The 13,967-nt window shown below is 50.1% G+C and overlaps 1 protein-coding gene across 3 annotated transcripts in view; it reads left to right on the forward strand.

Annotated features, from left to right (window-relative positions):
• Window positions 1-243: 243 nt before the first annotated feature.
• DGCR2 (DiGeorge syndrome critical region gene 2) overlaps window positions 244-13,967 on the forward strand; it is an 83,365-nt gene continuing 69,641 nt past the window's right edge. For 2 of the 3 annotated variants that reach the window (XM_050746155.1, XM_050746156.1), the window contains exon 1: window positions 302-641. In XM_050746155.1, the coding sequence (XP_050602112.1) occupies window positions 563-641 (79 nt within the window). In that variant the 5' untranslated portion in view covers window positions 302-562. Of the gene's footprint in view, window positions 642-13,967 lie in introns of all 3 variants that reach the window. The other variant, XM_050746154.1, reaches the window with a different exon arrangement.

Consider the following 13,967-nt stretch of genomic DNA (forward strand, 5'->3'; position numbering starts at 1 on the left):
CGATGTCTGTCCTTGTGGTCCCCCGCCCGCCGCCCCTACCCCGCGTCCAGAGACCCTACTCCCTTCCGAGGCCGCGTCGCTCAGGCCCCAGCCCCGGCTCTGCCTCTCTGCTTAACCAATGGCACGCCTCACTCCGTATGGTCCCGCCCTTCCCTTAGAGCCCGCCCCTCAGTCACCGCCCTTAGGTCCCCGCCCACCGCCGTCGTGACCTTAGGCCTCACCCCCTTCGGGGGGAAGTTCTGTGGCTCTGGCCCCGCCCCCTGCCTTGGCGTTCATTGGCCCGCGCCGGCGTCGAGGGCGGGAGGCGGGGCGGCGCAGCGCGGAGCCGAGCAGGACGGCAGCCATCTTGCGCGGAGCTGGAGTCGGAGCCTGAGGCTGCCGCCGAGAGTGCGCGCCAGCCCGCGGCCCAGCCGAAGCTCTTTCCCGCCGCCTCTCCGCGCCTCGCCCAGGTCCAGCCCCGCCTGACCCTCCTCTTGGCACGGTCCCCTGACCCTCAGTCCGGCTCGGTCCGGCCTCCCAGCGGGGTCACGCAGCCGCCCCGGGGACGATGAACGGAGGATAAATGGTGCCCAAGGCAGACAGCGGCGTCTTCCTACTGCTCTTCCTGCTCGTGCTCACTGTCACCGAGCCGCTGCGGCCAGGTGCGCCGCGCGATGGGGGCGGTGTGGGGGCGGGGCGGCGAGCGGGGCCGGGGTCGCCCCAGGACCTCCTTTCACCCGCGGCGCCCTTCTGCAGGGGCCGCGCCTGGGGCAGGGGCGGGCGGGGCCTGGCTCGCGGGCCGCCTGGCACTCTCTGCGGACGCCTGCTGGAGCTTACCTGGGCTCGCGGCGCCTCGGACTTCGTGCAGCTGTGCTGTCCGGGATGTTGCCTCTGGGCCCTTCCTGGGAGCGGCGGCGGCCAGGAGCTACGCCACGGGCGCGCCCTCCCGCCAGCCCAGCGTCGGAGTCGGGCTGGGGACAGCGGCTCTCGGGGGCACCTGGTTTCGCAGAAGTCCTCCCAGCAGTGGCCTAGTGCCAGCCTCTCAGTCCTGGAAACTCCTCGCCTGGACATTGGTGGCTGTGGCAGACTGTCATTCAGTGAGACGTTGCACTGAAGAAGTCCTCAGCTCACACCCGGTCCAGAGGAGGCACCAGGAGTCAGCCTAGCGTTGTGTGGCCGGCGCCAGCGTCCCGCGAGCGGAGACCTCGCCACTGTGCGGGGCCCTTAGGCGTGCTGCGTGTATGTGATGAATGAGTCCAGGCTTTGGAACTCCCCTAGGAGCTAGTGTGTTCTTAAGTCTGTGGTGGGGAATCAGAACCCGGGCAACCTCCTAGGAGACCCTTTTCTACCTATTTCAGTGTACCTCTCCTTCCCTTGAACTGCCCCAGAAAATCAAACCCCCTAAATACAGGACCGATGTATCCATCAGGCACAGGAATTCTGATATCACTGGCCCACGGTACTTGTAGTGGCCTGTGAATGTTATTTTATTTCATTTTTTAAGTCAGCAGGAAAAAACAACTTCTGGTCAAAGGAAATGTTTTCTTATGTATATTAATACAGTTTTCTTTATGCCAATACAGTGAAAAAGCATGACTCTTAATATTTCTTAGTGGAGGAAAGGTCCCATGAAGGCAGAAGTGCCAGGGCCGTCTTCTCTGATGACCTGGGTGTGGGAGCACGGGGTGTGTGGCCCTCTCCTCTGTCCTAGCCAGGCTCCCAGCCCAGATACACCGCACCTCTTGGCTCTGCGCTTGTGTCATCTGTATGGAATGTCTGCCTCCTCCCTGGGGCCTACCTGGTGGCCAAGGCCCTGACCCATGCCCAACCTGGACAGATTCAGTGATGCTTCTCTGGTCTCCCCATGCAGAGCTAGTTGCTCACTGCTTTTGGCTGCTCTCTGGGCAGCGGGATGACTGGTAGTGGGGTGGCCTTGGTAAGAACAGAAGCCAGGGCCGGGCGCGGTGGCTCACGCCTGTAATCCCAGCACTTTGGGAGGCCGAGGCGGGTGGATCACGAGGTCAGGGGATCGAGACCATCCTGGCTAACCCGTTGAAACCCCGTCTCTACTAAAAATACAAAAAATTAACCGGGCGTGGTGGCAGGCACCTATAGTCCCAGGTGCTGGGGAGGCTGAGGCAGGAGAATGGCGTGAACCCGGGAGGTAAAGCAGGGGGGCGTCACAGGAGACCTCACACTGAGACTGAGGTCTCAGTAGGGCATGGGTGGGGTAGCTCTGGTAGAGGGAACAAACATTCTTTTCGATTCCATGACACTCCAGATGAGAACATTGCAGCTACCCCTGGAGGCGTCTTGAGTTGCCGTGCAGAACCTGGGAGCTGCAGTTGGCTCCCTGGCTTTGGCTGGGCAGTGAGGGCAGGCCTCTGGGCCTGATGTGTTCCTTGTATGCCTGCGTGTGCCTCTTCACACATTCACCCTATGTCCTTCCTGAGAGAGTGCTGCAAGGATCTGCCTAGCTGGTGCTTTCAAGAGGCTGGGGCTTCTCTGGTCTTAGTCGGTGTTCTTTCTGTGGGGATCCCGGCCTTAAAAGCATACTTGGGTATGAGGAAGGTACCAGTCAAAGCCCACTTCTCAGGAGTGTGTTTTCTGACTCCTGCCTGGTGGGTTCCCTGAAGATGAGGCCAAGCCACTTGGGTCTCCTCTCTGGTACAGGGCAGGGTGGAAGGCCTTTCATGGAGTTGCAGGGCAGCAAGTGCTTGCTGTACTTGACCTTTCACCAATTTTTTTTTTTTTTTTTTTTTTTTTTTTGAGACAGAGTCCTGCTCTGCTGCCCAGGCTGGAGTGCAGTAGCGTGATCTTGGCCCACTGCAACCTCCACCTCCTTGGTTCAAGCGATTCTCCTGCGTCAGCCTCCCGATTAGCTGGGATTATAGGCACACACCTCCACGCCCAGCTAATTTTTGTATTTTTAGTAGAGATGGGGTTTTGCCATGTTGGCCAGGCTGGTCTGGAACTTCTGACCTCTGGTGATCCACCCACCTTGGCCTCCCAAAGTGCTGGAATTACAGGTCTGAGGTACCATGCCCAGCAATTTTCTTTTAAATGCACATTTGAACTTGATTTAAGATGTGTCATGTGCCGGACACTGTTCTAAGCACTAATATGTATTAACTCTCAAGAGGTCCCTGCTGGATGCTATTTTTAGTCTCATTTAAAGATGGGGAAGCTGAAATCCAGAGTGCTTGTGAAGCTAAGTGGCTGAGATGAGATTTCATTGTAGGAGTCTGGCCTTCCCCCCATTGTGCACCCCGACTGGGGCTTGTGCACTCCAACTGTGTCTCCAGCCCAGCCACAGGAGTACCTCACATTATGCTCTGAACAGCTTCCTTAACCCCAGGTGGAGCCACAGGGGACCTATCTGTCCCCTGATAGGTCCTGGGGTCCTCTAGGTGAGGGTGCAGAATCTTTTTCCATGTGGATACTCCAGTCTGAGGGACAGAACCACCCACTCCCCCAAATCCCTTCTGTGTTTGGCCATGTGACCACTGATGATGTGTGTTATGATCACTGGGGGTGTGATGAGGAAGAAGGGTTGGAGACTACTGCTAAGGTAACTGACAGCGAGACGGTGGGGGATTTGGGGAACACTGATAATGTCTCATTGGCCCTTTCTCCATCTGTATAGAGAAGGCAGCATTGATTGCTGATTCTAAAACTGTTTTTCTTTCTAGCTTGAATTGTGAAACAAAATTGTATCACAAGCCACAGCTCTATCCAGGTTGAACCTACCATACATAGCTGAGAAAAAATTGCCTTCTGAGTACTGGTGCACCCTGGTCCCTTCCTGCTGGTTGCTGGGCCTGTACAGGGCTTGTGCTCAGCCAGGCCCCTTGGTGAGGTATAGGATGAGAAGATCGTCTTCCTTCTATTGCTGGTACAGCTAGCTGGGAGAGGCAAATGACTTGTCTAAGGTCACACAGCTGGTGAGCAGCAGAGCGAGGGTTCAGACCCAGGTGGAGCTGGCTGCTAGCTTAGGGTTCTTGCCCTTTTGCTTTCAGTAGGCAGCTGTGCTGAGCTGATAAAATCTCAGGGAGCTGTGAAGTGAACACTGCACCTTGGCTCTGGAGTCCAGAGTTGTTTTTTTTGAGACGGAGTTTCTGTCTGTCACCCAGGCTAGAGTGCAGTTGCGGGATCTCAGCTCACTGTAACCTCCGCCTCCTGGGTTCCAGTAATTCTCCTGTGTCAGCCTCCAGAGTAACATTACGGCGTACGCCACCATGCCGGGCTAACTTTGTATTTTTAGTAGAAACGGGGTTTCGCCATGTTGGCCATGTAGGCTTTCCTCAAATTCCTGGGCTCAAGTGATCCACCTGCTTTGGCCTCCCAAAGTTACGGGATTGCAGGTGTGAACCACCTCACCCGGGCTGGAGTCCAGAGTTTTCTATCGTGTGAAGTAGCACAGGGGTTTGGTGAATAGGGAGAGAGTGCATATTTTCATCACAAGGAAAAGTGACCGAGGCTCAGAAGTAGCTGGAGAGGTGAGCTTGCACCTGGCCTTGCCAAAACCTCCTGAGTTTGGAGTGCTTTCCTCTATAGCCTGGTACTGTGACACTTTGTAGAGTTTGTCCACTGGTAGATTTGGCTTTTGGGTTAACAGGTTCATTTTTTTTAGTTGGAAAGTGGTGTAATATACTTTCTAGCTTTACTAGCTAATGAATTTTCCTTTCTTTTCTTGACAAAAAGAAACCTTTTACTTGGAAATAATTTCAAACTCACAGAAAATTTGCAAGAATAAAATGAGTGCAGAGAACACCTGCATATTCTTTGCTGAGGCTTCCCTACTGTTGGCGTTTTACCTTATTTGCCTTATCCCCCGTCCTCTGTGTGTATGTGCATATCGTGCATTCACACACGTTGCTTTTTTGTGAACCATTTGAGAGTAAGTTGCATGCGCCATGGCCCTTTATCCTTGTACATGTTAGCCATTGCAGAGAGTAGAGGCTGCTCCCACTTAGCCCCTCCCCATTGTTCTCCCTAACACCTGCTATGTGCCAAGCCCTGTGTCACGTGGGAAGGTCTCGTGGGTGCACGAAGCCCTGTGGTTAAAGCCCAGGTTGGCTCAGGTGGCAAGCTGGCATCACTGCATGTCAGGGTTATTATTTTAGTTGGCGGTTCTAGATTCGGGAATGAAGATTGCTGTTGTGGAACATTTGTGCTCTGTTAGGCTCTGTTAAGCTAGCTTATGGGCACTTTTCCCACCCCTTCCTTCCCAGAGACTTCCCAGAGTGCTGAGTGATTATATCCTCTTAGCAGCGGTGGCCGGTAATTTGTTTGTGCAAGTGTCCTTCTAGCAGTGACGGCAGGTAATCTTGTTATGCACGGATCCTCTTAGCAGTAATGGGAGGTGATTGATCCACGTGTGTCCTCTTAGCAGTGAGGGCAGGTGATCTAGCTGTGCACGTGTCCTCTTAGCCATGGTGGGAGGTGATCTGGTTGTGCAGGTGTCCTCTTAGCAGTGATGGGAGGTGATCTCAGTGATGGGAGGTGATCTTATTATGCATGTTTTCTCTTAGCAGTAGTGGCAGGTGATCCGGTCGTGTGCATGTCCTCTCAGCAATGATGACAGGTGATCTAGTAGTGCATGCATCCTCTCAACACTGATGGCAGGTGATCTGGTTGTTGACTCTCCCCTGCTGGACCTGAGCCTTTGATGGGCAGGGAGTTCCTCTGCTTCTCTTGGTTGTTGGCATAAGGAAGGACCCGACTGGCATTTAGTAGTTTCTTGACTCTTAAGTGGAATGCATCAGTGACAACATTAAGGACCCCGTAGAAAGCTCATGACTGATTAGATGTCTTTTCTTTGGTGTGCTGCTAGATTTTCCCTTATCACATGTGCTGTTATGTTTGGGTGCTGAGGGTTTGGTGACCGTCCTGTTTCCTTTCTTTCCCTGCCAGTCTGCAGAGTGGGCTCGGTAATCCAGAGAGACCAGTTTTGGGCCAACAGTTCATTGAGCAGCGTGATGCATGGGCTTGGGTATGGTTATGATGTGAAAACTGTGTACCAACTGTATTTGTGTTTCTGGCATGATTTACCAGTTGTCCTGGGAGCTTTAGTCAAAGCCATTCCATCTCATCCTGCCATTTCAAGCTGTGTGTCCTGTCAGTGTGGACATGGTGGGCTTGGCAGGGTAAGTCTAGGTTGAAGGGTGAATGGCCTGTGGACCCAGATGTCCTGGACCTTCTGGGCATCCACTTGGGAGGTGGGGAAGCTCAGGTCTGGTTTGACCTCAGATGAGCTGTCTGTAAAAGTAGCAGCTGGGATTAGATCAAGCCTTCTCCTCCCGGTCCATGGCAGCAGTTGGGTATGGTGGCTTAAGAGCATGGGCTCTAGAGCCACACTGCCTAGGCTCAGTCTGCTCTGCTGCTCACTCTGTGACTTCTGCTTCAGTCTCCTCATTTGGAACATGGACATCATAACAGAACTTCATGGAGACGTTGTGAGGATTAAAATGGGTAAGCATAAAATTCTAAAAAGTGTCTGATGTAAAGCAAACTCTTCATCAGGCAAAATGTTAGTATTAATCACAGATAGACTTCAGGAACCCTGAACTGAAATGTGAAATGTGAGGTTGTGTGTGCACAGGGCGTATTGGTCGGGAGAGGGCTCCCTCAGGAGGTGGCAGAGTGCAGTGGCTCTGAGGAGTGTCTGCGCACAGAGAGTGCGCTTTGCTGTTCTGATGGGATCAGAGGGACTGCGTATGACTCTCTGAGAGCCCCTGAAACAGCCATGGTGCTTTGGACAGGGCGAGGATTGTTCATACACGTTTTGCTCTTCGTCACATTCATGCTGTGTCACCTGGGCCTGGTCAGGCACAGAGTAGGCACTCAGAAATCAGTTATTGAACAAATGCACAAATGCCTATTTATATTTTGACATAAAGAGCAACAGCTACTTTAGCCAGCAGGCCTTGCAGCTGCCTCTGGTGGGGGTGGCGAGGAGGATGAGAGCCTTGTGGCAGTCCTGCAAAAACGCCTTGGGAGGATGGGATGGGGGGTAGGGGACATGGCTGTGGAGCCAGCTGGCCTGGGCCCCACCCTGGTGGGAGCTTGCTCCTGTGATGGGAGCTGAGCTGAGAGGTGAGAGCAAGTGCGGCTTCTCATTAATGTGGATCCTCACTGAAGCTCACCAGCTGCCCAGCCTGGGGTGGAGGGTGGAGGGTTGAGGGGCCCCCCAGAGGGAGGGACCCCAGCAAGCCAGTGCAGAGGGAGCACTGCCTCTCTGATGGACTTGCTGGCACCTGGCTTTGAGAACTGGACTGCCCTGTGTGAGGATGTGGCCGGACCTTCCCTGGGTCGTTTGCACAATGCAGGGCTTGTTTCTGGTCAAGAGCTGGCTGGGTGCATGGGCTGTACATGCTTGCCTCTTGGCCTTCTCCCCTCCTCTGCCTGGGGTAGCTGTTGCTTCAGTCACTCTGGGCTGGTCATTGTTCTCAGTGCCCTTGTCCCCTACAGGTCCCTCCCTGTAGCCTGACTTCTGGCTGACCTCTGGCAAAATGGCAGACAGCTATCAGTTTGGTTAGCTTGTCTTCCTTGGTTAGTCTGTCATCCTTCAGCTGTTGGCTGCTACCTGTTAGACAGGACAGTACTGAGGACAGTACTCTGGTGAGTATGCTGGACTGAGGGTCCCCCAGGTAGACCCTGCCCTCTTCCTTGCCTGGGAAGTCTCATTTTCTGGGAAACCTTCCTTAGGAGTTCATAGTTGTGGAGACGATTGTTTTTGGCTGGCCAGGGCACTGGATGAGGGGCAGGAGTCACAGCAGAGGGACCCAGAAGGTCAGCACAGGGGTGGTCAGCAGGAGACTGACCATAGGACCTGGCCGGGTGCTCCACTGAAACTAGGTCTGCTGATGCAGAGGTCTCTCCGGTGCCCCTGGCTGCTGCTTAGGGCCTCCAGGTAGATTAGTTTACCTACAGAGCTCTGTCTGTGGTCTTAGAATAAGAGGACCCGGAAGAGCTAGAGGCTTGTTGGGGCCCATGGCAGGCCTTTGCTGCAGCTCTTGGAGGTTTCTTGGCCACTCCTGACAGTAGGAGCAGCTCTTAGGATTTCCCCATCTACCCTATTTGTGAAGGATGCCTGCTAGACCAGCATGGTAAGCCATGGGGCATGGAGAGAGCCCAAGGGTGTAGAAGATCTTGTCTGCACAATCTAGAAAAAATAAAGTTGATATTTTTTCACATTTGGTAACATTCATACATGGAATATTTTACATAAATGGAATTATGTTTTTTATTTAATTTTTTTCATTTGTTTTCAGATCTTTGTAGATCAGTACATATATAACCTCATTCTTTTTTTTTTTTTTTTTTTTGTAACAAAAGATGGAGAGGAGAGGTGGGAATGGGTTGGGGCAGGATTGTCTAACTCATTCTTTTTTTTTTCCAGACGGAATCTTGCTCTTGTTGCCCAGGCTGGAGTGCAGTGGCGTGATCTCAGCTCACTGCAACCTTCACTTCCTGGGTTCAAGTGATTATCCTGCCTCGGCCTCCCAAGTAGCTGGGATGACAGGCATCTGCCGCCATGCCTGGCTAATTTTTGTATTTTAAGTAGAGATGGGATTTCGCCACGTTGGCCAGGCTGGTCTCAAACTCCTGACCTCAGGTGATCTGCCTACCATGGCCTCCCAAAGTGCTGGGATTACAGGTGTGAGTCACCACACCCAACCAACATGGATATTTTTAAAAGACTACAGGCCAGTGCTTATAGAATATATTCCTCACGTGAGGTTTATCAGGTTGTTTCCTTGTGGTAAGATTGAGTCTGCTCAATTTTGGGAGGAGCAACACTGCAGGACATTCAGTCCTCAGTGCATCCCATCAGGAGGTGCCTGCTGCTAGCTTGTCCCAGGAATGGTGATGTTCACTTTGACCACTTGGTCAAGTGCTATCTGCAGGGTTTCTCTGCTGTAAAGGTGCTTTTTCCCCATTGTGATTGGCCAAGGACTCTGTGGGAGGTAGATAGCTTTGTCAGGTGGTTTTAAGCACCAATTCCTGCCTGAATAGGTTACCATTATGATTGTTGCTAAATGGTGATTTTATCTTATTCTTTCTACTTTTATTGGTATTCTATAAAATAGAACCTTCTCCTGCAGAATTCCTTTTTATTTACTCTCCGTATGGACTCATGGAGTCTTCTTTTTATTTAGTGTGTTATAACCTGTTGTTGTCATAGTTCACATTGGGGCTCATATTATAATTGAGTTGGCAAGTGGAACTCAACTCAACCAACCCTTCACCTGGTCCTTTCAGGATGGGAATGTTGCCTTCTGACATGTGTTCATCAATTGGAACATTCCTTATTGCCAGGCTCATCTTGCACCTTACCTGCCCCAGACTGGAATGGGGCATTTTTCCACAGAGTGCTGGTTCCTTTTGGTGGGAGATGGTATTTAGAAAGCAGGATTTTGGTGGTAGGTGTGTTTATTGCTAGCTACTAGAGCATGCTGCAACTCCATCTTTTCAGTCTAGCCCAAGAGGTATGTCTCTATGTGCATGTGTGTGTGCGTGCATGTGTCTGTGCCTGTGTAAGTTCATACTGGTTTTTTTTTTTTTTTTTTTTTGAGATGGAGTCTCACTCTGTTGCCAGGCTGGAGTGCAGTGGCGTGATCTTGGCTCACTGCAACCTCCGCCTCCCAGGTTCAAGCAGTTCTCCCCGCTCAGCCTCCCTAGTAGCTGGAACTACACGCATGTGCTACCACGCCCAGCTAATTTTTGTATTTTTAGTAGAGATGGGGTTTCACCATGTTGGCCAGGATGGTCTCGATCTCTTGACCTCATGATCTGCCTGCCTCGGCCTCCCAAAGTGCTGGGATTACAGGTATGAGCCACTGTGCCTGGCCCATACTGTTTCTTTAGTTCCAATCCAGCATTACAGGGTCTTGCTTTCTCTGTTTCAAGTTTGTTTCTCTTTTTTTCTACAGTGAAAACCCTGGCTCCCAACAGCATCAGTAGGTTTACTCATTTGCTTAGTCTTACACTGCACACAGAATCGTTTCAGAAGTGCTGCATTCACACCACTAGTAACAGCAGACCTACTAAGTAGAGTTTAATTTTTTTTTTTTTAACTCTTTGTGTTTTCAGACTGATGGTGTATACTCAAGAGTCTTGGGTTCAAAAGCCACTTGGATTAATTCTCTTACACAATTAGGTTCAAAACTGTGTTGTGGCAGGGCAGGGTGGTTCACACCTGAAATTTCCAGCACTTTGGGAGGTTGAGGTGGGTGGATTGCTTGAACTTAGAAGTTCAAAACCAGCCTGGGCAATATGGCATCTCTGCAGAAAATAGAAAAATTAGCTGGGTATGGTGGCGCACGCCTGTACTCCTAGCTACTTGGAGGGGACTGAGGTGGGAGGATCATTTGAGCCCAGTGAGCAGAAGTTGCAGTGAGCCGAGATCATGCCTCTGCACTCCAGCCTAGACAACAGAGCAAGACCTGCCTCAAAAACCAAAACCAAAACCAAAACCAAAAAAACCTGTTTTGGTTTGAAACTGTGTTTATTAAATAATATTGAGAGTGGTATTTACTGTAACCTCAGTATTATAACAAGCCCCTCTTTCATTACACTAATTGGTAAGGAAGCATCTCAATTGTGAACAGGTTTTATTATTTTCCTAGGTAAATTTTTTTCTTTTTTTTTTTTTTTTTTGAGATGGAGTCTCGCTGTGTCACCTGGGCTGGAGTGCAGTGGTATGACCTTGGCTCACTGTAACCTCTGCCCCCTGGGTTCAAGCGATTCTCCTGCCCCAGCCTCCCCGGTAGGTGGGACTACAGGTGCAAGCCACCATGCCCGGCTAATTATTGTATTTTTAGTGGAGATGGGGTTTTGCCATCATGGCCAGGCTGGTCTTGAACTCCTGACCTCAGGTGATCCACCTGCCTCAGCCTCTGAAAGTGCTGGGATAACAGGCATGAGCCATCATGCTTGGCCAATAATTGGATATTTTTAAAATAATTATTTTTCATTTCTGAGAGTCCTGAGCCTTGGTTGACGTACTTTTGTCGAAACTCTTGGCAAATCACTTTTTCAGTTTCAGTTTCTTCCTGGAGACCAAAAAAAAAAAAAAAAAAAAAAGTGGGGGTTTAGATGTTCAAGGGCTATTTGGGCCCAAGTGCTGACATTGTGAGCTTGTTGGTGTAATAGGGTCTCAGTTCCCCCAGCCATCACCCTTTGTGTTTCCTGTCCGTCTGATCGCTTGGGTTTGTGCTCTGATAGTCTTTGGGCATGCAGTGGTATGGGGGAGCTGTCTGAAACAGGGCCTGAGGTTGGCCTGGGAGTTTGGGTGTAGTTGTGCACACCCTTTACCTGACAGACTCATTGTGGAGGGGTGATGAGTGGGGCAGGTGGTAGGTCCATTTTGGAGATTAGGATGCTGAGGCCCGGAGAGGTTAATTAGCTTGCCTGGTGGCATCACTTAGCTTTTAAGTAGAAGCAAGAACAGGAAACTCAGGACTGCTGTCCTGAGCCCCGTGCTTTGCCTCCTGCACCATGATTCCAAAAGCAGATGAAAGAGCTGTATGGCAGAGGGAGCTAAGTGGAGCGCCACCACCTGGGGCCTCCTGCCTAAGAACCGGGCACCTTTTCACCGGGTTGAGCATCGCTAGTGTTTACAGTTCTGACTGCACCAGCATCTTGTGTGGACAGTGGTGCTGTGATGTCTCTTTGGGCTTGGGTGATCAATTCAGGCCAGCTGGTGACCACCCTCTGTGATCTTACCATACAGTAATTGCATTCAAAGCGATCTGTACGTTTCCAGAAGCTTGGGAGGCTTATTAGAGAGTCACCTTCTTTTGTATGGATGGACTTTGTGGATTTTCAACCATCTGGTTGTATTACTTCTTAAGAAACACTCATGAAAGTAAAAGATGAGGGGCCGGGCGCGGTGGCTCAAGCCTGTAATCCCAGCACTTTGGGAGGCCGAGACGGGCGGATCACGAGGTCAGGAGATCGAGACCATCCTGGCTAACACGGTGAAACCCCGTCTCTACTAAAAATACAAAAAAAAAAAAAAACTAGCCGGGCGAGGTGGCGGGCGCCTGTAGTCCCAGCTACTCGGGAGGCTGAGGCAGGAGAATGGCATAAACCCGGGAGGCGGAGCTTGCAGTGAGCTGAGATCCGGCCACTGCACTCCAGCCCGGGCTACAGAGCAAGACTCCGTCTCAAAAAAAAAAAAAAAAAAAAAAAAAAAAAAAAAAAAAAGAAAGTAAAAGATGAGGAAAAGGTATTTTAAAGGGAAAAAGTTTCGTATAACTGAATATAAAACAGATATTACTTAACAGAAAAAATAGATCTAAAATGCTTAGAACCAACAAAAAATTTAATGAAATTCTAGCTTAATGCTGTTGCATATTTCTGCTTTATAATTGCAGCATGAGATGTGATGATGCCTTTTTATAGGAAGTAGGTACTCATATTAACCTCATTTTACAGATGAAGAAACAGAGCTCGGGAGACTAAGTGACTTAGCTAAGTCACACAGCTTTTAGAGTCATGGAGTGGGTATTTGAAACCTGGGCTGCATAGAGCTCATGCTGTGGTATTGCACAGCTTCAAGAGAAGTCTTCGGCTCGTTTTCCATCGACTCTTTGTCTTTCTCCTTCCTCCTTTGCTTTCTTTCTTTTTTTTTTTTCAAATTTAATTTTATTTTGCTTTAAGTTCCGGGATACATGTGCAGAACGTGCTGGTTTGTTACATAGGTATACATGTGCTATGGTGGTTTGCTGCACCTATCATCTAGGTTTTAAGCCCCACATGCATTAGGTATTTGTCGTAAGGCTCTCCTCCCACCTTTTCAATGTGAACCTCCCCACCCTGCTTTTCTTGTCTTCTTCCCATTGCTTCAGCAGGCTACAGGTGCCGCAGCCCTGACTCCTCAGTGCCCACCCCTGCTGTGTCCACGCAAATGCCCCCAGAAAGCTGACACTTCCCCGCAGCCTGTTCCTGCAGTCCCTGCCTTGGTTCTTAGCTGATGCTGTCATCATTATCAGCCCCACCCCATCCCCGTTTCTGAGCATCAGGCACCCTGATCAGCACTTGGCACACAATAGCTCCATTAACCTTACCTGTAACCCCACTTTTTGGATAGAGTTTTTGGTGTGTTAAATCTTGTGCTCAATTTAGGTTTTGAAATAAGCGCAGGAAATGAAGCTTTCAGACTGCACATGTTTCTTTGAACGTTCTTTAAAGACCCGGTATGATAGGACATGTGCTTTTTGTGAGTGTAACTCCCTGTGGTGATCACACTAAAGTTTGGACCCACTCTGCTAGACAAGGGAGGAACTGGGCAGAGCTACCTGCCCATGCTGGGCTGTAGGCTCATTCTCCTTTTAGATGCCTCAGATTTCTAGTCTTGCTTTCTTGCAGGAGTTACTTCGTTCAGTTGTAGTATTATCCTTAGGACTTTAAAATCCCTCCATATTTTATGTGTGCTTTTCAGGGTTAGGTGACCCCACTGCTACCCCAGTTTTTTTTTTAAATAAAATATAGTAAAATATACCACCATGACCACTCAATTCAGTGTTCAGTTCATTCAGTGTTCAGTTCGGTAGTGTCAGAGTATGTACCTTGTTATGCAACAAATCTCTAGAATGTTTTCATCTTGCAAAACTGAAACTCCGTACCCATTGAGTAACTACCCTCCCTTGTATCTCTCTCTCCAGCCTGGCAACCACCGTCCTACTTCCTGTTTCTAAGAGTTTGACTACTTTAGATACTCCATATGAGTAGAATCATGCAGCATTTGTCTTCTTATGTTTGGCTTATTTCACCTCAAGGTTCATCCATGTTGTAGCATGTGTCGGAGCTTCTTTTTGAGACTGAGTAGTGTTCCACCGTGTGTGTGTACTGCATGTTGCTTATTCAATGTGCACTTGGATTGCTTCCACCTCTTAGTTACTGTCAGTAGCTCTGCTGTGAGCATGGGTATATGAATATCTCTTTGAGACCTTGCCTTCAATTAATTTGGGGTATAT

This window comes from Macaca thibetana, chromosome 10 (assembly GCF_024542745.1).
Source record: "Macaca thibetana thibetana isolate TM-01 chromosome 10, ASM2454274v1, whole genome shotgun sequence".
NCBI lineage: Eukaryota > Metazoa > Chordata > Mammalia > Primates > Cercopithecidae > Macaca > Macaca thibetana.